Below are 21,254 nucleotides of genomic sequence, written 5' to 3' on the forward strand. Positions count from 1 at the left end.
CCCCTCCCGCTTTCCGCCTACTCAGGAGCTGACACGAGGTGGGGCGTGGCCTCGGCGGACGTTGGACTGCCCGCCGTTGGCGTACTGCGCGCGGGAGGCCTGCCCCGCCCCATTCCTCTGGGGAGTCTCGCGTCCACTCCGCCCCTTTCCTTTGTAGCAAGCTGACAAGGATACACTCCTGCGGCGCATGCGTTGCGCCCAAACGAGGCCAGTGGTGGAGAAAGGCAGGCAGATAGCGCATGCGTAGTTGAGATAGGGAGTCGGCAGTGAGAAATGGACCGCTCGCATTGATACAGGCTTTGCGCATGCGTTTTACTGCTGTCTGAAGCCGAACCTCGGGAGCCCAGGACGCCCTCCTGCACATGCGCAGGAGGTTCAATGACAGTCGAGCTTTGGCTAAGGTGAGGGAGAGTTCGGGGGATTGCATGGCCAGGGAGGGCGGCCCTGCAACCCCTAGGTAACCTTTCCGAGCATTTCCTGCTCTCCTAAGATCTACCTCGCTGTCTAGACCCCAAAGAAACGTTGTACCACTACAGGATCTCTGGGCCTGCAAAACGCCCCGGAAGCTAAGACCTCTGACCCCTGTGTGGGACCCAGGCCAACTAAGCAGTGTGGGAAGGGGACAGGCAACAGGGGCTTCGAGGCGAGCAGATGGGCTCTGCGCCCTGCCTGGGGTAGAGACGGCTTCTGGAGGGTGGGACGTGGAGGTGGAGAGGGCGCTTTTCCTCTAGATGGCCTTTGACCCCTGCCCATTTTCCTCTGTTTAGGCTCCAGGGAAAGGGTCTAGCCATGCTGCATGTGACCCGGGGGTTCTGGGGGTTCAGGGTCCGAGTATGGCCACTGTTGCCCGCGCTCCTCGGTCCCCCCCGGGCCCTCTCATCGCTGGCAGCCAAGATGGGGGAGTATCGCAAGATGTGGAACCCCAGGGAGCCCCGCGACTGGGCCCAGCAGTACCGCGAGCGCTTCATTCCCTTCTCCAAGGAGCAGCTGCTCCGCCTCCTAATACAGGTACCGCCAGTCCCGGGTCCAAGAGCCTGGGGACTACCACTCCCAGCAGGCTTCACGGCGGCAGGGCCCTAGTTGCTGCAGAGAGCTGCCCTGGCGCCTCCTGGGAGTTGCAGTTCCCAGGTCCCTTCGTGGTTCCCTGGTGGGCGGGAGATGAGCTGGAACGCAGGAGCCAGGTCTCCGAGATGCAGATGCAGCATCCATTCCCGATTCTGGCTTGTTCTGAGGACTTGAACAGGCACTCTCTGGGGCATGGTTTTTCCCTCTGTAAGACGGGTATAGTAATCATCCTCATCATTACTATGTCTACTACCTGATAATAATTGTACCTATAAAGTCACAACGCTGTAATCATAATTATTATCACACAATTTGAGCTCTGACTCTATGGCACTGTGCCAGACATTTTTCATGTATTGTTGAGTCATCAGTAAGAGAGATACCACCATCATCCCCATTTTACAGATGAGATAATGGAAGCATAGGAAAGGAAAGTGACTTACCCACGGCCACAGCATAGTGGCTTAGATTTGAACCAAAGTGGTCTGACTCCAGAGCTGGCCCAGGACTAGGGTTAGGCAAGTGAGGCATTCACGTGACCCTAAAAGTGAGCGCCCCATTAAATTTTGCACCCTTGGGTGTCATATTCACGTCATCCTAGGCTTGGTGTCACTCTAGAACCTGAGTTCTTATTACCACCATCGTCATCATTGTCATTATTGAGGATTTTGAGGATTATTATTCACTCATTTATTTATTTTTGTTTATTATTATTTTTTTGAGATAGGGTCTCACTCTGTTACCCAGACTGGAGTGCAGTGGCACAGTCTCAACTCACTGCCTCCTGGACTCAAGTGATCCTCCTGCCTCAGCCCCCCAAGAGGCTGGGACTACAGGTGCCCACCCCACGCCTGGCTAATTTTTGCATTTTTAGTAGAGACAGGGTATTGTCATGTCGGCCAGGCTGGTCTTGAACTCTTGGCCTCAAGTGATCTGCCCACCTTGGCTTCCCAAAATGCTGAGATTACAGATATGAGCCACTACACCCAACCATCATTCATTCATTTAACATTTATTTATTGAACATCTACTGTATGTACTCAATTCTGTGCTAGACTTGATACACACACAAATATATGCATACAAATACACACAAGTATATGCAAATACGCACACAAATACATTCTCACACAAATATATGTACACAAATACATAAATATACACATACAAACGCATACACACAAATATACACACACAAATATGCACACACACACAAATATATGCACACAAAAATACACAAATACACACATAAATACACAAATATATGCACACATATGTAAACACATGTGTATACAGGACACGTGTAATCTCATCAGATTCTCACCATAGCCCTCTGAGACAGAGGGTGTGATCCTCTGTTGCCAGTGAGGAAACTGAGGCTCAGAGAAGTGAAGACAATTACCCAGGACATTGAGATAGGAAACATAAAGAAGTGGCTCAAGACCAGGCGTGGTGGCTCATGCCAGTAATCCCAGCACTTTGGGAGGCCGACACAGGTGGATCACCTGAGGTCAGGAGTTCAAGACCAGCCTGGCCAACATGGTGAAACCCCATCTCCATTAAAAGTACAAAAATTAGCCGGGCATGGTGGCAGGCACCTATAATCCCAGCTACTCAGGAGGCTGAGGCAGGAGAATCACTTGAACTATGGAGGTAGAGGTTGCAGTGAGCTGAGATCGTGGCCACTGCACTCCAGCCTTGGCAACAGAGTGAGACTCCATCTCAAAAATAAAACAAAACAACAACAAAAAAACCCGAAATGGTTCAATGTGTGCTCTGGAGTCAGACAGACCTAGATTGCAATCACTTCCCACAGACACTGCAGGCCTTACCAAATGACTTTTCCAGAGCCTCAGTTTCTCCTGCTGAAAAATGGGAGTTATAATTCTATCAACCTTAGGGGTATGGTGACTCAGCCTCCCAGCACTTTGGGAGGCTGAGGTGGGAGGATCGCTTGAGCACAGGAGTTCAGACCAGCCTGGGCAATATAGTGAGACTCCACCTTTACAAAAAGTTGTAAAAAATTAGCTAGGCATAGTGGTGGGCACCTGTAGTCTTAGCTGCTCAGGAGGCTGAGGTGGGAGGATCACTGGATCCCAGGAGGATGAAGACACAGTGAGCTGAGACTGCACCACTGAACTCCAGCCTAGGTGACAGAACGAGACCCTGTCTCAATATAATAATAATAATAATAATAATAATAATAATAATAATAATAATTCCATCTACTTCTGGAGGATGATATTACACTGTCAAACAGTTCCTGGAATTGTGTGAGTATTGGCTAGGAAATGTGAAAGCAAAAACTTGAACCTCCAGCTTTTTAAGCCCAGTATAGTTTTTCACTATATTTGGCTGCCTCAGTTTCAGTAAAATTGGTCAGCCCCCACCCAACCAAAACAAAACTTTTTTTTTTTTTTGAGACGGAGTCTTCTTCTTGTCTAGTTTGGAGGGCAGTGGTGTGATGTCGACTCACTGCAGCCTCCGCCTCCCCGGTTCAAGCAATTCTCCAGCTTCAGCCTCCCGAGTAGCTGGGACAACAGGTGCACACCACCATGCCCGGCTAATTTTTTTATTTTTAGCAGAGACAGGATTTCACCATGTTGGCCACGCTGGTCTCGAACTCCTGACTTCAAGTGATCCACCCTCCTTGGCCTCCCAAAGTGCTAGGATTACAGGTGCGAGACACTGCGCCCGGCCCCAGAACAAAACTTCAAAGTCCAGAGCTCTGATTGTGTAGTTAGGTTGCCAGGGGAAGAATTCTTTCCCTTGGGGAAGGGGAAAAGGCCTACAGAGAAGTTTTGCTTCCTGAGGTAACAGGAATTCCACTCGAGTCCAGCAGAGAAGGCAGCTTTGGAGGCGTTCTCGGCCCACGTGGACTTCTGCACCCTGTTCCACTACCACCGAATCCTGGCCCGGCTGCAGGTGAGGATGGAGCCCCTCCAGCCCTGCCGCGCTTGTTCGCTCATCCGCTCATTCAGCAAACATTCCCTGACACCTTCTTGGAACCTGGCCCTTATTTTAAGTGCTGGGGATTCAACAGTGAACATGGAGCCAACATTCCAACTGGGGAGAGAAGGAATCAAATACATATAAAATATGATGCCTGGTGGTGATTAAGTGCCATGAACAATGAGGCGGAGTAGTGGGATAAAGAGGGATGAGATGGGCCGGGCCTGTTGGCTCACGCCTGTAATCCCAGCACTTTGGGAGGCCGACGTGGGTGGATCACGAGGTCAGGAGATGGAGACCATCCTGGCTAACAAGGTGAAACCCCGTCTCTACTAAAAAAATACAAAAAGGCCGGGCGCAGTGGCTCAAGCCTGTAATCCCAGCACTTTGGGAGGCCGAGACGGGCGGATCACAAGGTCAGGAGATCGAGACCATCCTGGCTAACACGGTGAAACCCCGTCTCTACTAAAAAATACAAAAAAAACTAGCCGGGCGAGGTGGTGGGCGCCTGTAGTCCCAGCTACTCGGGAGGCTAAGGCAGGAGAATGGCGTAAACCCGGGAGGCAGAGCTTGCAGTGAGCTGAGATTCGGCCACTGCACTCCAGCCCAGGCGACAGAGTGGGACTCCGTCTCAAAAAAACAAAAAAAACAAAAAAATTAGCCGGGCGAGGTGGCGGGCGCCTGTAGTCCCAGCTACTCGGGAGGCTGAGGCAGGAGAATGGTGCGAACCCGGGAGGCGGAGCTTGCAGTGAGCCGAGATCGAGCCACTGCACTCTAGCCTGGGTGACAGAGCAAAACTTTGTCTTAAAAAAAAAAAAAAAAAAAGGGGGGTGAGATGGGGCCTGTTTCAGATGGGGTGGGTGGGAAAGGGCTCCCCGAGGAGATGATATGTGGGCTAAAGGCTTAGTGAAGAGGGGGAACGAGCCTGACGAATGCTTGGGGGAGGATGTTCCTGGCAGACGGAAGAGCAAGTGCAAAGGCCCTGAGGTGAGCAGGGGCCTGGAGTGTTGAGCAGTGAGGAGGCCACTGTGGCTGCAGGAGAGTGAATGTGCGGGAAGGGTGGGATAGGAGGGCAGAGGGGATGGGGGCAGATTGTACTGGGCCTTGTGGGCTACGGTGAGGACCTTGCTTTGTTTTTTGTTTGTTTATTTGTTTTTGTTTTTGAGATGGAGTTTTTGTTCTGTCACCCAGGCTGGAGTGCAGTGGTGCGATCTCGGCTCATAGCAAACCTCCGCCTCCCCAGTTCAAGGGATTCTCCTCCCTCAGCCTCCAGAGTAGCTGGGACCACAGGTGTCCACTACTTCTGCCTGCTAATTTCTGTATTTTTTTGTAGAGACGGGGTTTCACCATGTTGGCCAGGGTGGTCTTGAATTCCTGACCTCAAGTGATCCACCCGTCTCGGCCTCCCAAAGTGCTGGGATTACAGGCGTGAGCCATTGCGCAGGCCGAGGACCTTGCTTTGACTCTGAGTCATGGGAGCCGGGAGTCATAGGAGGGCTCTGAGCCAAGGAGAGATGTGAGCGCGGATTTAGGTGTTAACAGGATTTCTCTGGCTGCAGTGTAGGGAACAGACTGTCAGAGGCAAGGACATCTATGAAAAAGTCTATTATATTTGTCTAGGTGAGAGATAATGGAAGCTCTGACAAGGGTAATAGCAGTGGAAGTGGTGAAAAGTGGTCAGATGCTGGGGAGGCATTAGCGTTTTGCTGATGTGCTGGCTGTGGGGGTGTGGTGGGGAGGAAGAGAGGAGAAGTGGTGCATCTCCAGCGGTTCTGGCCTGAGCCTCCCGGAGGATGGAGATGCCATTTACTGGGATGGGGAAGACCGTGGTGGGATGGGGAGAAAGATCTGCAGGGAGGACTGAGAGCTCAGTTTTGGACTTAAGAATTTGAGCTACTTGGCCGGGCGCGGTGGCTCACGCCTGTAATCCCAGCGCTTTGGGAGGCTGAGGCGGGTGGATTACGAAGTCAGGAGATCGAGACCATCCTGGCTAACACGGTGAAACCCTGTCTATACTAAAAATCACAAAAAATTAGCTGGACATGGTGAGCGCCTGTAGTTCCAGCTAATCGGGAGGCTGAGGCAGGAGAATAGCGTGAACCCGGGAGGCGGAGCTTGCAGTGAGCCAAGATCGCGCCACTGCACTCCAGCCTGGGCCACAGAGTGAGACTCCATCTCAAAAAAGAAAAAAAACAAAAAAAAAAGAATTTGAGCTACCATTTATTTACGTATTTATTTATCTATTCTGTTTTAAGTTTTTCGTTGTTGTTTGTTTTTTTCTGAGATAGAGTCTCACTCTGCTGCCCAGGCTAGAGTGCAGTGGTGTGATCTTGGCTCACTGCAACCTCCATCTCCCAGGTTGAAGTGATTCTTGTGCCTCAGCCCTCTGAGTAGCGGGGATTACAGGGATGTGTCACCGTGCCTGGCTAATTTTTGTATATTTAATAGAGATGGAGTTTTACCATGTTGCTCAGGCTGGTCTTGAACTCCTGACCTCAAGTGATCTGCCTGCCTTGGCCTCCCAAAGTGCTGGGATTACAGGTGTGAGCCACCACTCCTGGCCTATTCTTTTTTAATTAAAAACATTTTTATTTCAATAGTTTTTGGGGTACATGTACTTTTTGGTTACATGGATGAATTCTATAGTGGTGAATTCTGAGATTTTGGTGTGCCCATCACTAAAGCAGTGTACCCAGTCTGTAGTCCCTCACCCTCATCCCAACCCACCTCCCTGAGTCACCAAATTCCATTATATCACTCTGTATGTCTTTGCACCCTCATAGCTTAGCTCCCACTTATAAGCAAGAATATAAGCTATTTGGTTTTCCATTCCTGAGTTCCTTGACTTATAATAATGGCCTTCCAGCTCCATCCTATTACTGCAAGAGACATTATATTGTTCCTTTTTATGGCTGAGTAGTATTCCATGGTATATATAAACCATATTTTCTTTATCCATTGAGCTGCCTTTTAGAAAGCCAGGTAGAAAGATGGACTTGAATATGTGGATCTGGAGGTGAATGGAGAGGTCTGGGCTGAGAAACTCCTGTGGGAGGATCTATTAATGGATGGTAGTACTGCCGGGCATGGTGGCTCACGCGTGTAACCCCAGCACTTTGGGAGGTCAAGGCAAGTGGATCACCTGAAGTCGGGAGTTCGAGACCAGCCTTGCCAACATGGCAAAACCCTGTCTCTACTACAAATACAGAAATTACCAGCCTGACCAACATGGTGAATCCCCATCTCTACTAAAAATACAAAAAGTAGCCAGGTGTGGTGGCGTGTGCCTGTAATCCCTGCTACCCAGGAGGCTGAGGCAGGAGAATCGCTTGAACCCAGGAGGCAGAGCTTGCAGTGAGCCAAGATCCCGCCATTGCACCCCAGCCTGGGCGACAGAGTAAGACTCCATCTCAAAAAAAAAAGCCGGCCATGGTGGCACATGTCTTTAATCCCAGCTCCCATCTACTTGGGAGGCTGAGGCAGGAGAATCGCTTGAACCCAGGAGTGGGAGGTTGCGATGAGCTGAGATTTTGCCACTGTACTCTAACCTGGGTGACAGAGCAAGACTCTGTCTCAAAAAAAAAAAAAAAGGACTGGGTGTAGTGGCTCACGCCTGTAATCCCAGCATTTTGGGAGGCCAAGGAGGGCAGATCACGAGGTCAGGAGGTCGAGACCATCCCGCCATCCCGGCCAACATGGTGAAACCCTGTCTCTACTAAAAGTACAAAAATTAGCTGGGCATGGTGGCTCATGTCTGTAGTCCCATCTACTCAGGAGGCTGAGGCAGGAGAATCGCTTGAACCGAGGAGGCAGAGGTTGCAGTGAGCCGAGATTGTGCCACTGCACTCCAGCCTGGGCAACAGAGCAAGACTCTGTCTCAAAAAAAAAAAAAAAAAAAAAAAGGAAAGAGTCACATGGGGCAGAATCCAAGACAGACCAGTCGTGAGCATCCAGCTGTCCTCTCCTGGTGGAGTCATGAATGGCACTTAATTCTCCCAGCAAGATGTGTGACAACACGCAAGCAGTGCTGCCAACCAGGGACGCTCCTATAAGCCTGGGTGTCCAGGGTTTTTACTGGGGGTCAGTCACATATGCATGGTGGCTGACATGAGACTCCAGCCCTTCCAGAGGCCAAGCTGATACCAAGTGGCTCCAGGCCCTGACCATAGATCACAGCATTAGCATACAGCATCCAGTGTGGCTCCAGGCCCCAGGTAAATCAAGACACTCTTATCAGTCAGGACATTCCAAGGGCTTAGAGGTTCCCTCCCAGAAGCTGGTCCAGGGCCTGTCCTTTCTTTGGAATGTGCGGGGTTTGGACAACTCAGGCCTGCTGCATTCACCCCTCGCTGCATCCCACCACAGCCTTCTGCAGCTCCCTACTTTGCTTTGAATAATAACAACCTCAGCAATGGCGGCATCACAGCCCCTCGTTGCTGAGCGCTTGCTGTGTCTGGCTTATTGACTCCTTCCTGCAGTGCGGAGAGGCAGCTGCCATCAGCCCATTCGTACAGGGAGAAACTGAAGGTCTCAGAGGACCTGGGTTGTGCCCAGGATCACACAGTTCATAAATGGTGGAGTCGAGATCAAGTCCCTGTGTGCCTGCCTCCAAGCTCTTCCACAGGGCACCTGTGGCCTCTGGAGCCACAGTTGTGTTTTCTTTTTCTATTTTTCTAAAAGTTAATGCCGGGCACGGTGTCTCATGTCTGTAATCTGAGCACTTTGGGAGGCCGAGGCGGGCGGATCATTTGAGCCCAGGAGTTCGAGACCAGTCTGGCAAACATGATGAAACCCTGTCTCTACTAAATATGCAAAAATTAACCAGTTGTGGTGGGGGGTGCCTGTAGTCCCAGCTACTCAAGAAGCTGAGGCATGAGAATCACTTGAACCCGGGAGATCGAGGTTGCAGTGAGCCAAGATCACGCCACTGCACTCCAGCCTAGGTGACAGAGCGAGACTCTTAAAAAAAAAAAAAAAAAAAAAGGTTAAAAAAAGCCCATTTTATTATAGAAATGTGTAAATATATAGAAATGTGGAAAGAATATAAGTGAATAAGCATATATCTCCCAGGCAGGAGGTTTTAAACAGAGGCAGAGGCAGGATAGAAGTGGCAGAGGCGGGTGAGGCTTGCTGGGTGACCATTAGCCGATGACTTAAGTCCTTTGAAGGTGTGGCCTGGGCAGGGAAAGAAACAGCATCGCCTCGGTTCCAACAATAGCTTGGTTGTTCACTAGTGGTGTGGGTGACCTCAGCGGGTGACCTCCCTCTGATCTTTTTTCCCTGATTCATTCATTCATTGAATTCGTTCAGTAAATATTTACTGGGCACCTGCTGTGTCTCTGGAATGGCTTGAGGCTCTGGGGGACAGTGGACAGCGTGACAGATGTGCCTCACAGGCTCTGTTCTACTGAGGAAGAGACCAGCAACAAGGTAAACGGGTGACATTTGGCTGGGCACAGTGACTCATGTCTGTTATTCCAGCCCTTTGGGAGGCCGAGGTGGGTGGATCACGTAAGGTCAGGAGTTCGAGACCAGCCTGGCCAACATGGTGAAAGCCTGTCTCTACTAAAATACAAAAAAAAAATTAGCTGGGCGTGGTGGCGCGTGCCTGTAATCCTAGCTACTATGGAGGCTGAGGCAGGAGAATTGCTTGAACCCTGGAGGCGGAGGTTGCAGTGAGCCGAGATCACGCCACTACACTCCAGCCTAGGCAACAGAGTAAGACCCTGTCTCAAAAAAAAAAAAAAAAATTGCTTGTTGTTGATCTGACTTCAGATGTTACTGGTGTCCTGCACAGTCAGCCCTTCATATCCATGGGTTCTGCATCTGTGGATTCAATTAACTCATGGATAAAAATTATTTGGGAAAAAAATTGCATCAGTAGTGAACATGTACAGACCTTTTTTTTTCCCTTGTCACTATTCTCTGAACAATGTAGCATTACAATTATTTACATAACATTTTCATTGTATTTGGTGTTATAAGTAATCTAGAGAGAGATGATTATTTAAAGGACACATGGCCAGGCACAGTGGTTCATGCCTGTAACGCTAACACTTTGGGAGGCTGAGGCGGGAGGATCATTTGAGGACAGGAGTTTGAGACCAGCTTGGACAACATAGTAGGGCTCCATCTCCACAATTTTCTTTTTCCTTTTTTTTTCTGAGACAGATTTTCACTCTGTTGCCCAGGTTGGAGTGCAGTGGCGTGATCTTGGCTCACTGCAACCTCTACCTCCTGGGTTCGAGTGATTCTCCTGCTTCAGCTTCCCGAGTAACTGGGACTACAGGTGTGCACCACCATGCCTGGCTAGGTTTTGTATTTTTAGTAGAGACGGGGTTTCACCATATTGGCCAGGCTGGTCTGGAACTCCTGGCCTCATGTGATCCACCTGCCTCGGCCCCCCAAAGTGCTGGGATTACAAGTGTGAGCCACTGTGCCCGGCCTTCACATTTTTTTTTTTTTTTTAATTAGCTGTGTGTGGTGGCACACACTTGTGGTCCCAGCTACTCAGGAGGCTGAGGCAGGAGGATTGCTTGAGCCTGGGAGGTCGAAGCTGCAGTGAGTCATGATTGCAGCATGGCATTCCAGCCTGGGGGACAGAGCTAGACCCTGTCTCTAGAAAAATAAAAATAAAGTATGCGAGGGGATGTGCAGAGATTATATGCAGACGTGTCTTTTTTTTTTTTTTTTTGAGACATAGTCTCCCTCTGTTGCCCAGGCTGGAGTGCAGTGATCTCGGCTCACTGCAAGCTCCTCCTCCTGGGGTCACGCCATTCTCCTGCCTCAGCCTCCTGAGTAGCTGGGACTACAGGCGCCTGCCACTGCGACTGGCTAACTTTTTGTATTTTTAGTAGAGACGGGGTTTCACTGTGTTAGCCAGGATGGTCTCAATCTCCTGACCTCATGATCCGCCCACCTCAGCCCCCCAAAGTGCTGGGATTACAGGCATGAGCCACCGCGCCCGGCTGCAGACATGTCATTTTATATCAGGGGCTTGAGCATCTGTAGGTTTGGGTATCCATGGGACATCCTGGAACTGATCTCCTACGGATACCAAGGGATGGCTGTATTTTTCTTTTTTTCAAAACCTAATAAGGAGAAAAGGAACGCAAAGGAGGGAGTGTTTTGCGGTTTCAGGTAAGGTGGTCAGGAAGGCCTCACTGAGCAGAGCACATTTGAGCAGAAACCTGAAGGAGGCGGGAACAAGCCCTGTGGATATCTGAGGGAACCCTACGTGCAAAGGCCCTGGGGCAGGAGTGTGCATGGTGTGTAGAGGAACAGCCAGGAGGCCTGCGGGGCCAGAGCCCAGCGAACCAGGGGAAGAGAGCAGGAGGTGAGGGCAGAGGGAGGGGGACCTGAGGCCAGATCCTGCAGGGCCCCTGGGCGGTGGTGAGGACTTTGACTGAGTGAGCAGGTGGCTAAGCGGAATGTTCTAAGCAAAGACTGGAATTGCTGTAGGTGCCAATGGGCACCCTCTGGTGGCTGCTTGGGGAACACACTGGGGATGGGGATGGGGCTCCCAGGCCAGGGAGGAGGGTGGCTGAGACCGAGGGGTGAGAAGCGGTCAGATTTTCCATCTGTTTTGAATGTGGTGCCATCAGGATTTGCCAATGGATTGGATGTGTGAGAAAGGGAGGACTCCAGGATGACTCCCAGGCTTTGGGCCTGAGCACCTGGAAGGATGGAGTTACATCTTTTGAGATGGGGATGATGGTGAGAGAAGCAGGTTTCAGGCATCGTGGGTTTAAGAGGATGCCCTTGCGGAGGCGTTGAGAAGCCCACGGGGCATCTGTGTGGAAGTATTGAGTAGACGCCCAGCCGTGTGAATCTGGAGCTCAAGCGAGATATCTGGACTGCAGATGGAAATCTAGGAGTCCTCAGTAGACAGATGGCATGTGACAGCCACAAGGGAATGCTTGATGGTGGAAAATGGCAGCAGCAATTGCCACGAAGACCCAATTAAGTCATTCTTTTTTTTCTTTTTTTTTTTGAGACGGGGTCTCATTGTCTGCCAGGCTGGAGTCAGTGATACTGTGTTGGCTCACTGCAACCCCTGCAACCTCTGCCTCCTGAGTACAAGCAATTCTCCTGCCTCAGTCTCCCAAGTAGCTAGGACTACAGGCATGCACCACCACACCTGGCTAATTTTTGTATTTTCAGTAGAGATGGGGTTTCACCATGTTGGCCAGGCTGGTCTCGAACTCTTGACCTCAAGTGATCCGCCTGCCTCAGCCTCCCAAAGTGCTGGGATTACAGGCGTGAGCCACTGCACCGGCTCCAATTAAGTCATTCTTGTAGCAGATGTTTGTGCGATGCCGGGTGCCAGGTGCTGGGTCTTCATTGAGGAGTGAAATTGGGCCTGCATCTTGCGCTCCGGGAGCTGAACGTGGATGGTGGGGACAATCATGAATCAGATGCTCTCCCCAGTGATGGCTAAGTTCAGACCATGAGGGCAGTGAGCCTGGCGCCCTGCAGGCGGATACCAGAGTGGACTTTGGTTGCTATACTGGGGTCCATGTGCAAATTAGAAAAAGGTGCCTCTTTCTGTAGCCTGGCACTGTCCGTTATAGTAGCTATGAACTTCGTTAAATTTAAATGTAGCCTGGGTGCAGTGGCTCACGCCTGTAATCCCAGCACTTTGGGAGGCCAAGGCAGGTGGATCACGAGGTCAGGAGTTCGAGACCAGCCTGGCCAACATAGTGAAACCCCATCTCTACTAAAAAAAGTACAAAAAAAAAAAAAAATTAGCTGGCATGGTAGCAGGCTCCTGTAATCCCAGCTACTCTGGAGGCTGAGGCAGGAAAATCCCTTGAACCTGGGAGGCGGAGGTTGCAGTGAGTCAAAATTGCGCCATTGCACTCCAGCCTGGGTGACAGAGCAAGACTCTGTCTCAAAAAAAAAAAAAAAAAAATTTAAATGTAGACACTAGCTGTTAAAATTTAACATAACTAAAACAAAATTAAACATTTTGTTTCTCAGCATACTGATCATGTTTCAGTGCTCAGTAGCCACCTATGGCCAGTGTCAACCTTATTGGACAGTGCAGATCTAGAACATTTTCCTCACTGCAGGGAGTGCTAGTGGATGGTGCTGTTCTGTTCCTTTATTTCCATCTGAAGGGTGGCTATCATGATAAATGGACAGGTCTGCCCTTAGATCTGGTACCTTTGTGCAGTGCACATCCTGCCCGGCCACACAGGGTGGTCCTGTTCAGTTTGATGAGTAGAGGAAGGCTTCTCCCTTCTCCCTCCCCCTCCCCCTCCTTCTTCTCCTCCTCCTTCTCCTTCTCCTTCTCCTCCTTCTCCTCCTTCTCCTCCTCCTCCTCCTCCTTCTTCTTCGTCCTCCTCCTCCTCACACAGGGACATACTCTGTTGCCCAGGCTGGAGTGCAGTTGGCACAATCTCAGCTTACTGCAACCTCCACTTCCAGGGTTCAAGTGATTCCCATGCCTCAGCCTCTAGAGTAGCTGGGATTACAGGTGCCTGCCACCATGCCCAACTAATTTTTTTGTATTTTTAGTAGCAAAGGGGTTTCACCACATTCCCCAGGCTGGTCTTGAACTCCTGGCCTCAAGCAGTCTTTCTGCCTTGTTCTCCCAAGGTGTTGGCATTATAGGCATGAGCCACTGCCCCTCTCTGAGGCTTTTTGATAGTGATAATGGCGCTGGAATATGACAGAGAGTAAGACTTCAATAGTGAAAAGGGAAGTAGGCAGGAAGGGGGTAGGGAGAATCTTCCAACAGCATGTGCAAAGTCTCTGTGGCTGGAGGAACTAAAACCAATCTGGTTTGTTGTTGTTGTTGCTGTTTTGAGACAGGGTCTTCTCTGTTGCCCAGGCTGGAGTGCCAAACTGTGATCACGGCTCACTATAGACCCAATCTTCTGGGCTCAAGCAATCCACCTGCCTCAGCCTCCTGAGTAGCTGGTACCACAAGTGTGCACCACCATGCCTGGCTAATTTATATATAGATATATATATGTGTGTGTGTGTGTATATATATATATATATATTTTTTTTTTTTTGGTAGAGATGGGGTCTTGCTATGTTGCCCAGGCTGGCTTTGAACTCCTGGGCTCAAGCAATCCTCCTGCCTTGGCCTCCCAAACTACTGGGATTACAGGCATAAGCGATCGCACCCAGGCAACCTAAAGACAGTCTGGATGGGATGGAGTGACCGAGGGGGTTTGTGGTCCTGTGAGGCCTCGCAGGCCCTGCTATGAAGCATGATCCTGATTCCCGAGGGCAGTAGAAGCCTTGGAAGGGTTTTAGCAGGAGATTGACATGGTCAGATGTGTCATTCTGGTTACACTACCTCCTGGTCATGTGACCTCGAGCAATTACTTAACCTCTCTGTGCCTCAGTTTCCACATCTGTAACTGAGGAGTTTCACACTGTGAGAATGTGCGTGTAACATACTTCAGTCTGCACCTGGCACACAGTAAGTACTATGTAAATATGCACCATTATCATTGATGATGGTTGTTGTTATTATTTGACAAGATCTCCCTGGAAGCTGTGCACAGAACCGATTGGCAGGGGATGGGGTGCGTTACAGGATTTGGGGAGACCATTGAGAAGGCTATTGGGCTCACCCAGGCAGGATGAGATGGTAGTGGCTGGCACGGACTGGGACAGGGCTGGTGGGGAGGAGAGAGCTAGGTGAAGTGCCGGTCTGCTTGAAGGTGGAATCAGCAGGATTTATTGTGACAGAGAAGGGAGCAGCAGGGATCACGTGCAACATCCAGGTTTTTGGCCCAAAGCCCCGGGAGGATGTGAAGTTTCCAGAAGAGAATCTGGTTCACAGTGGACATTTGATCGATGCAGATTTACTTTCTCCTCCAGCTTTCAAACTGCAGCTCAGCCTGGGAATGGAATTTCTCAAGGTTACTCTGTAAGTCCCAGAACTGCTCGACGAGTCTAGGCTGGAGGATTTGGGCACAGCCCTAGGGCTTATTTCAGAGGAGGATTTTCTTGACTTGACTCTTTCTCTTTTTCTTTTTTTTTGAGACAGGGTCTTGCTCTGTCGCCCAGGCTGGAGTGGAGTGGCATGATCATGATTCACTGCAGCCTCAACCTCCTGGGCTCAAGTGATCCTCCAACCTCAACCTCCCAAGTAGCTGGGACCACAGGCATGCACTATCATGCCTGGCTAATTTAAAAAAAAAAAAAAAAATACTGGGCGCGGTGGCTCACACCTATAATCCCAGCACTTTGGGAGGCGGATCGCGAGGTCAGGAGTTCGAGACCAGCCTGACCAATATGGTGAAACCCTGTCTCGACTAAAAATACAAAAATTTAGCTGGGCGTAGTGGCGTCAGCCTGTAGTCCCAGCTACTCGGGAGGCTGAGGCAGGAGAATTGCTTGAACCTGGGAGGCGGAGGTTGCAGTAAGTTGGGATTGTGCCACTGCATTCCCACCTGGGTGACAGCGAGACTTTGTAACAACAACAACAACAACAAAAGTTTTGCAGAGACAGGATTTCACCATATTGCTCAGGCTGGTCTCAAACTCCTGGATTCAAGTGATCCTCCCACCTTGGCTTCCCAAAGTGTTGGGATTACAGGCATGAGCCACTGTGCCGGCCTCTGAATCTCTTCTGCCTCCCAGTCTCTTTGCTCAGTTGTTTCTGAGGCCCTGGGCTTCCCCACCACCAAACCTTCGCCTAGGCCATTCCTCCCACTTGGAGGACCCGCCGTCTCTCCTTCCATTAATTCAGAATCGCACCTGGCCTGAACAAGCTGCTTCGTAGGGCACCTGTTCCCAAGAGACACATGGAGGGTTAGGTTTATGGCCTGGTGTTCTAGAGGGGTGATTTCCTTGGAGGCTCTTGTAGTCTGGGACAAGTTATACATCATCCTGAGACTCAGTCTCTCCGTGAGCAAAATAGGCTAGGCAGCTGGAAACTCACTCGACATTCATTCTAAGACTTTTTTAGGGGGGATGTGTAGGGACATAAGATGAGGCGGGCAGGGTAGATGCCAGTTGTGAGGGAACTTAAAGGTCATAGAAAGCTTCTAGATTTTATTCTAAATACAGTGGGAAGCCGTTGGAGGGGTGGATCATGGGAGCTGTTTATAGCCTCAGTAAGTTCTTCCCAATGGCCATGTGGATACTGGTTCAAAAGTAGCAAGAGTAGGCCAGGTGCAATGGCTCACACCTGTAATCCCACCACTTTGGGAGCCTGAGGTGGGGGGGGGGGCGGAAATCCCTTGATGTCAGGAGTTCGAGACCAGCCTGGCCAAAATGGTGAAACCCCCGTCCCGTCTCCACTAAAATTACAAAAATTAGCTGGGCGTGGTGGTGGGCACCTGTAGTCCCAGCTACTCGGGAGGCTGAGGCGGAAGAATCACTTGAACCTGGGAGGCGGAGGTTGCAGTGAGCTGAGATCGTGCCATTGCACTCCAGCCTGGGCAACAGAGTGAGACTCCATCTCAAAAAAAAAAAAAAAAAAAAAAAAAAAAACAGATAAATACAAAGACAGTAGCAAGAGTAAAAGTTGGGGAACAGAAGCCCTAGGTAATTGTTTAAGTGAGAGATGAAGGTGACTTCAGTGAGAAGATAGCAGCAAAGGAAATAGAGAGGAGGATGGATTTAAGAAGATTCAGAGGTTTAGTAAGTGAACTTGCCAAAGGGCTGGATATGGGAGTGATATGAAAAGAATCTTCCAGGCACAGTGGCTCATACCTGTAATCTCACTTTGGGAGGCCGAGGTGGTTGCATTGCTTGAGGTCAGGAGTTCAAGTCCAGCCTGGCCAACATAGTGAAACCCTGTCTCTACTAAAAATATAAAAGTTAGCTGAGTGTGGTGGCATGTGCCTGTAATCCCAGCTACTCAGGAGGCTGAGGCAGGAGAACTGCTTGAACCTGGGAGGTGGAGGTTGCAGTGAGCTGAGATTGCATCACTGCACTCCAGCCTGGGTGACAGAGCAAGACTCCATCTCAAAAAAAAAAAAAAAAGAGAGAAAGGAAAAGAAAAAAGGGCTGAGCAAGGTGGCTCACGCCTGTAATCCCAGCACTTTGGGAGGCTGAGGTGGGCAGATCACATGTCAGGAGTTCAAGACCAGCCTGACCAACATGGTAAAACCCCTTCCCTACTAAAAATATAAAAATTAGCCGGGCGTGGTGGTGTGCACCTGTAATCCCAGCTACTCAGGAGACTGAGACAGGAGAATCGCTTGATCCCAGGAGGTGGAGGTGGCAGTGAGCTGAGATTGCACCACTGCACTCCAGCCTGGGCGAAAGAGCGAGACTCTGTCTCAAAAAAGAAAAAAGAAAAAAAAAAAAAAAAAGAAACACAGGCCAGGTGCGGTGGCTCACACCTGTAATCCTAAAACTTTGGGAGGCCGAGGCGGGCAGATTGCCTGAGCTCAGGAGTTCAAGACCAGCCTGGGCAACACAGTGAATCCCTGTCTCTGCTAAAATACAAAAAAAAAAAAAATAGCCGTGCGGCCTCACGTGCACCTGTAATCCCAGCTACTTGGGAGGCTGAGGCAGGAGAATTGCTTGAACCCAGGAGGCGGAGGTTGCAGTGAGCTGAGAACGTGCCACTGCACTCCAGCCTGGGTGACAGAGCGAGACTCTGTCTCAAATTAAATAAATAAATAAGTAAATAAATGGAAGTATCTGGAAAGGGACATCCTTAGGTGTCCCCAGAATCCTTCATGCAGTGACCTAACCCATCTTTTTCTCTCCGACTCTCCTCTTAGGCCTTGTATGACCCCATCAACCCTGACAGGGAGACCCTCGAGCAGCCATCACTAACGGACCCCCAGCGTCTGTCCAATGAGCAGGAGGTGCTTCAGGCTCTGCAGCCCCTGCTGGCCCAGGCCAACTTCTCCCCGCTGTCCGAGGACACCCTGGCCTACGCGCTGGTGGTCCACCACCCTCAGGATGAGGTCCAGGTACCTGGCTCCCCAGGAGAAGGAAACTACCCGGAGGCCTCTAGGGTGGGGCAGAGCCTCTGGGAGGCAGGGGCTGCTGGGAGTTGTAGTCCTGAGCCTGGGACTCCCGCCCATGTGGCACACTTGGTGAACTCAAAGAAGGTGCTACTTTTGGCAGGGTGCAGTTACTCAAGCCTGTAATCTCAGCACTTTGGGAGTCCCAGGTGGACGGATCACGTGAGGTCAGGAGTTCAAGACCAGCCTGGCCAACATGGTGAAACCCCGTATCTACTAAAAATGTAAAAAATTATCTGGGCATGGTGGCAGGTGCCTGTAATCCCAGCTACTGGGGAGGCTAAGGCAGGAGAATCTCTTGAACCTGGGAGGTGGAGGTTGCAGTGAGCCGAGATCATGCCATTGTACTCTAGCCTGGGCAATAAGAGTGAAACTCCATCAGAAAAAAAAGGAGGTGCTGCTTTCTCAGGTCACTTCACTGCCATCTGTTGGAAAAGTATGATATGGCTGTCTTAGGGCAAGAGACTTAGCACCATCTGCCAAAATTGTAATAATAAATAACATAATACAAGGCCAGTTTCAGTGGCTCATTCCTATAATCCCAGAATTCGGGCGGGAGGCCGAGGCAGGAGGATCGCTTGAGCCCAGGAGTTCTGGACTCATCTAAGCAACACAGGGAGACCCCGTCTCTACAGAAAATACAAAAATTAGTTGGATATGGTGGTGCGGGCCTGTAGTCCCAGCTACTCGGGAGGCTGAGGAGGTGGGAGGATCATTTGATCCCAAGAGTTTAAGGCTGGAATGAGCTGTGAGCCATGATCTTGCTGCTGCACTCCAGCCTGGAAGACAAAGTGAGACCCTGTCTCAAAAAAACAAAACAAAGCACGCACAGACACACAAACCCAAACCCCAAAAAGCACACAAAATGCTAACAAAATTATAAGAAATACTAAAATCAGCCGGGCGCGGTGGCTCAAGCCTGTAATCCCAGCACTTTGGGAGGCCGAGATGGGCGGATCACGAGGTCAGGAGATCGAGACCATCCTGGCTAACACAGTGAAACCCCGTCTCTACTAAAAATACAAAAAACTAGCCGGGCGAAGTGGCGGGCGCCTGTAGTCCCAGCTACTTGGGAGGCTGAGGCAGGAGAATGGCATAAACCCGGGAGGCGGAGCTTGCAGTGAGCTGAGATCCGGCCACTGCACTCCAGCCTGGGTGACAGAGCAAGACTCCGTCTCAAAAAAAAAAAAAAGAAATACTAAAATCAGTTGGGCGCAGTGGCTCACACCTGTAATCCCAGCACTTTGGGAGGCCGAAGTGGGCAGATCACTTGAGGTCAGGAGTTTGAGACCAACCTGGCCAACATGGTAAAATCACCTCTCTACTAAACATACAAAAATTAGCCAGGCATGGTGGCGGGCACCTGTAGTCCCAGCTACTTGGGAGACTGAGGCAAGAGGATCACTTGAACCCAGGAGGCGGAGGCTGCAGTGAGCTGAGATTGTGCCACTGCAGTCCAGTCTGGGTGACAGAGTGAGACAATATCTTAAAATAGAAATAAAAATCAAAACAGAAATAAAAAATACTAAAATCTCCCAAAGTTCCACATTTTAGTGATTTTAAACAGCAGTTTTTCCAAAGTCATGTTTTGTCGTCTCTGAAATTGGGATGTGAATTACAGGTGGTGGTGTGACATCATTTAATTGGCAGCGTATTTAGTTTTTAGTTGCTTCATAAAATAATCGGGCAGAGTCAGTGGCACCTTAGATTCTAGGAAATACGGTAATAAAGATGACTTCGATGTGAATGGCAGCATGTTAGATGATGAGCCCTTGTGCAGTATACGACATGGACAACCATATGTGATAGCCCTGCCTAGACAGTGAATGGTGATAAATGGGAAACGGGGGAATTATTTAGGGGCAGGGCATCTGATTCTGGTATCCAGCCCTCAACATCCCTGCCCATGTTCACCCGCCACTGCTTCCTTCATCCCCCCGGCAGGTGACAGTAAATTTGGATCAGTATATCTACATCCACTTCTGGGCCCTGGGCCAGCGAGTCGGGCAGATGCCCCTGAAGTCCAGCGTGGGCTCCAGGCGTGGCTTCTTCACCAAGCCGTCTCCTGCAGAGAGGTGAGGCGGCCCTTGTTCCCCAGCTGCAGCAAGAGGGAGCAAGGTTAGAGTCAAGAGGGGACTGACAGGTCAGTGTCTGGTTTGGGTGTCTGGGCCCTGGGCGGGACGTTGAGAAATGGGAGGCGTGACTCATCCAAACGCTGTCTTTTCTTCCCAAGGGAAAGTGAGTACTACACTTGATTCCCAGGGGAGGAGAAAGGATGAGACAGTTTTCCCCATTTTCCAATAAGGAAAACTGAGGCTTGGAGAGGGAGGTCCACATTCTGAAGATGCGGCGCGGCCAGGATTCTAACACACAACCTGCAAGTCTAGCACCGGGGATCGATGGTGTGACTGAACCGATCCCCTGTGGTTGGACACAGCTCATCTCTGGTTTCTTCCCCATGGTTACTGAGTCGCTTTTAAGATGGTTGTGCGACTGTAGAGCCAGAGCGAGTGTCCTGGGATTGGAGGGGGCTCCCCGGGGCAGTGCCCTCCCGATCTTGCTCCTGCCTCTGTCTCTGTCCCTGTCCCTCAGGAGATACTTTAAGCGGGTGGTGCTGGCGGCCCGGACCAAACGGGGACACCTGGTACTGAAGAGTTTCAAGGACACGCCACTGGAGGGCCTGGAGCAGCTGCTGCCGGAGCTGAAGGTGCGCACGCCCACCCTGCAGCGCGCCCTGCTCAACCTCATGCTGACGGTCTCCGGCGTGGCGATCTTCGTCAACGTGGGCATGGTGGTGCTCACCGACCTCAAGGTGGCCACCTCCCTGCTGCTGCTGCTCTTTGCCATCTTCATGGGCCTGCGGGCCTCCAAGGTGAGCATGTGCCTGCCACGCCTCCTGCGGCCCTGCGCTGTGGGGACCAGGTCAGGCTACCTACAGTTGTCTCTGTTTCGTGAATTGTTCCTGCATCATGTTCTCCTCCCTCCCTCCCTCCCTCTCTTCCTCCCTCCCTCCTTCCCTTCTTTCCTTCCTTCCTTCCTTCCTTCCTTCCTTCCTTCCTTCCTTCCTTCCTTCCTTCCTTCTTCCCTTCCCATTCTTCCTCTTTTCTTTCCCTTCCCTTCCCTCCTTGTCTTTCCTTCCTTCCTTCCTCCCTCCCTTCTTCCCTCCCCCCTCCCCTCTTCCTCACTTCCTCCCTCCCCTTTTCCTCCCTTCCTCCCTCTCTCTCCTCCCCTTCCTTTTCCCCTTTCCCTTCCCTTCTTCCCCTTCCTTCCCCCCCCCCC

The 21,254-nt window shown here is 50.7% G+C and overlaps 1 protein-coding gene across 5 annotated transcripts in view; it reads left to right on the forward strand.

Moving 5' to 3' along the window:
• Positions 1-163: 163 nt before the first annotated feature.
• TMEM143 (transmembrane protein 143) overlaps positions 164-21,254 on the forward strand; it is a 25,443-nt gene continuing 4,352 nt past the window's right edge. For 3 of the 5 annotated variants that reach the window (XR_002724553.1, XM_023182512.2, XM_023182514.1), the window contains exons 1-7: positions 263-401; positions 768-1,008; positions 3,879-3,990; positions 14,863-14,911; positions 17,727-17,921; positions 19,920-20,050; positions 20,568-20,847. Coding sequence is in view for 4 of the 5 variants with exons in the window: in XM_023182512.2 (XP_023038280.1) it covers positions 363-401; positions 768-1,008; positions 3,879-3,990; positions 14,863-14,911; positions 17,727-17,921; positions 19,920-20,050; positions 20,568-20,847 (1,047 nt within the window). In the remaining variant the exon portion in view is untranslated. Of the gene's footprint in view, positions 402-767; positions 1,009-3,878; positions 3,991-14,862; positions 14,912-17,726; positions 17,922-19,919; positions 20,051-20,567; positions 20,848-21,254 lie in introns of all 5 variants that reach the window. The other 2 variants (XM_023182513.3, XM_023182516.3) reach the window with 2 other exon arrangements.

Source organism: Piliocolobus tephrosceles, chromosome 21, assembly GCF_002776525.5.
Source record: "Piliocolobus tephrosceles isolate RC106 chromosome 21, ASM277652v3, whole genome shotgun sequence".
Classification (NCBI taxonomy): domain Eukaryota; kingdom Metazoa; phylum Chordata; class Mammalia; order Primates; family Cercopithecidae; genus Piliocolobus; species Piliocolobus tephrosceles.